This window comes from Agrilus planipennis, unplaced genomic scaffold (genome assembly GCF_000699045.2).
Source record: "Agrilus planipennis isolate EAB-ADULT unplaced genomic scaffold, Apla_2.0 scaffold42, whole genome shotgun sequence".
In the NCBI taxonomy this organism is placed as follows: domain Eukaryota; kingdom Metazoa; phylum Arthropoda; class Insecta; order Coleoptera; family Buprestidae; genus Agrilus; species Agrilus planipennis.
The window spans coordinates 1,379,362-1,380,691 of record NW_020438888.1 but is presented as its reverse complement, the minus strand read 5'-3'; the positions used below and the strand labels follow the sequence as shown (position 1 = coordinate 1,380,691).

At 35.0% G+C, this 1,330-nt stretch overlaps 1 protein-coding gene across 1 annotated transcript in view; it reads right to left on the bottom strand.

Moving 5' to 3' along the window:
• Window positions 1–348: 348 nt before the first annotated feature.
• The window catches only part of LOC108744953, a 16,501-nt gene continuing 15,519 nt past the window's right edge, over window positions 349–1,330 (bottom strand). The window contains exon 5 of the mRNA XM_018480946.2: window positions 349–614. Within this exon, the coding sequence (XP_018336448.1) occupies window positions 485–614 (130 nt within the window). The 3' untranslated portion in view covers window positions 349–484. The remainder of the gene's footprint in view (window positions 615–1,330) is intronic.

Genomic DNA, 1,330 nt, shown 5'->3' with positions numbered 1-1,330 from the left:
ACTATTTTCTGTTCCCTAATCTCAAAAAATGGCTTGGCGGTAAGAGATTTGCGGACAATGAAGAAGTAATCGAAGCTGTAAATGGTTATTTTGAGGAGCTTGACGAATCAGTCTATAGAGATGGCATTAATAGACTGGAACACCGCTATGAGAAATGTTAAATGACTCCTTGCTTTTATTATTATTATTAAAAAAAAAAAATTTTTAAAAACCTTGTTTTTCTTGGTCAGGCCGGAAACTTATCAATCCATCCTCGTATTACGTGACATTTACAGCTTGTAACAAATTATTTCTTACATTAAAGCAGACATATGGGGTAGGTTCACTCAAAATAGAAACAACTTTTATCAAAAATCCTTAATTTATTTTTTGTACGAAATGTTTACCAAATGGGACAGAAATCTCATTGTCCGCAATATTAATTAAATATTATCGAACAGCCGAATTTAATTTCAATAATTCTTATTTTTTCTGCTATTTGCTTCTAACTTTTACCTTCATCGCGACATCGACATGACGAGGGACATTTGGGGGGATAGACGATACATTGGTCCATACAATGTTCATCAGCCCCTTTTTGTCCTGCATATTCCCCTATTGCTTCACACGTTGTCCTGAAATAAATAAATGAAATTAATTTCCACAATGGAAAGTGACATGAAAGGGCTAGTTAGAAATATATTAAAGGCAGAAACAGGAGTAAAGAGACGTGGGAAATTCTAGTTTTAGGGAAATGCGAGGATTACCTCAGGATAGGAAATAATAAAGGTGCGTGTACAAACAGACTGACGAACCTATGATGATGATAACGTTATTATTTTTTATTATAAAGGATTTATTGGAATGTGTGTATAAAAGTCTTTTAAAAAGTAATATCAAGGATTAAATATGTATGGGTCTATAGATCTAGATGATGGGTGGGATCGAAAGAGGAGGTCTCCCCTACCACTGTACCATAAAAAGTTCGTGGCGGTCTTACCCCCATAAAAAGTTATGTGGGTTAGATGATGGCCCCTAAGGGGTGGGGGTAGGTGGGATCGAAAGAGGGTGGTCACCTGAGTAAAACCCCATAAAAAATTTGTGGTGGTCTCACCCCCATAAAAAGTTATGGGGGTTGAAAGTTGATTATTTTGACAATTTTCATACACTATAATTCAAATAAAATTCAATAAAAAAAACATTTTCAAGCGGATGGAGGTGGGGGATCGAAAGAGGGTGGTCACTTGAACAGAACCCGATAACTTAACGTAACCTAACCTAACCTACCCTGTTGATAAAGATATTTAAATAATGTTTTATATAACTTTCTCAATATTTTTATGTATTTTTC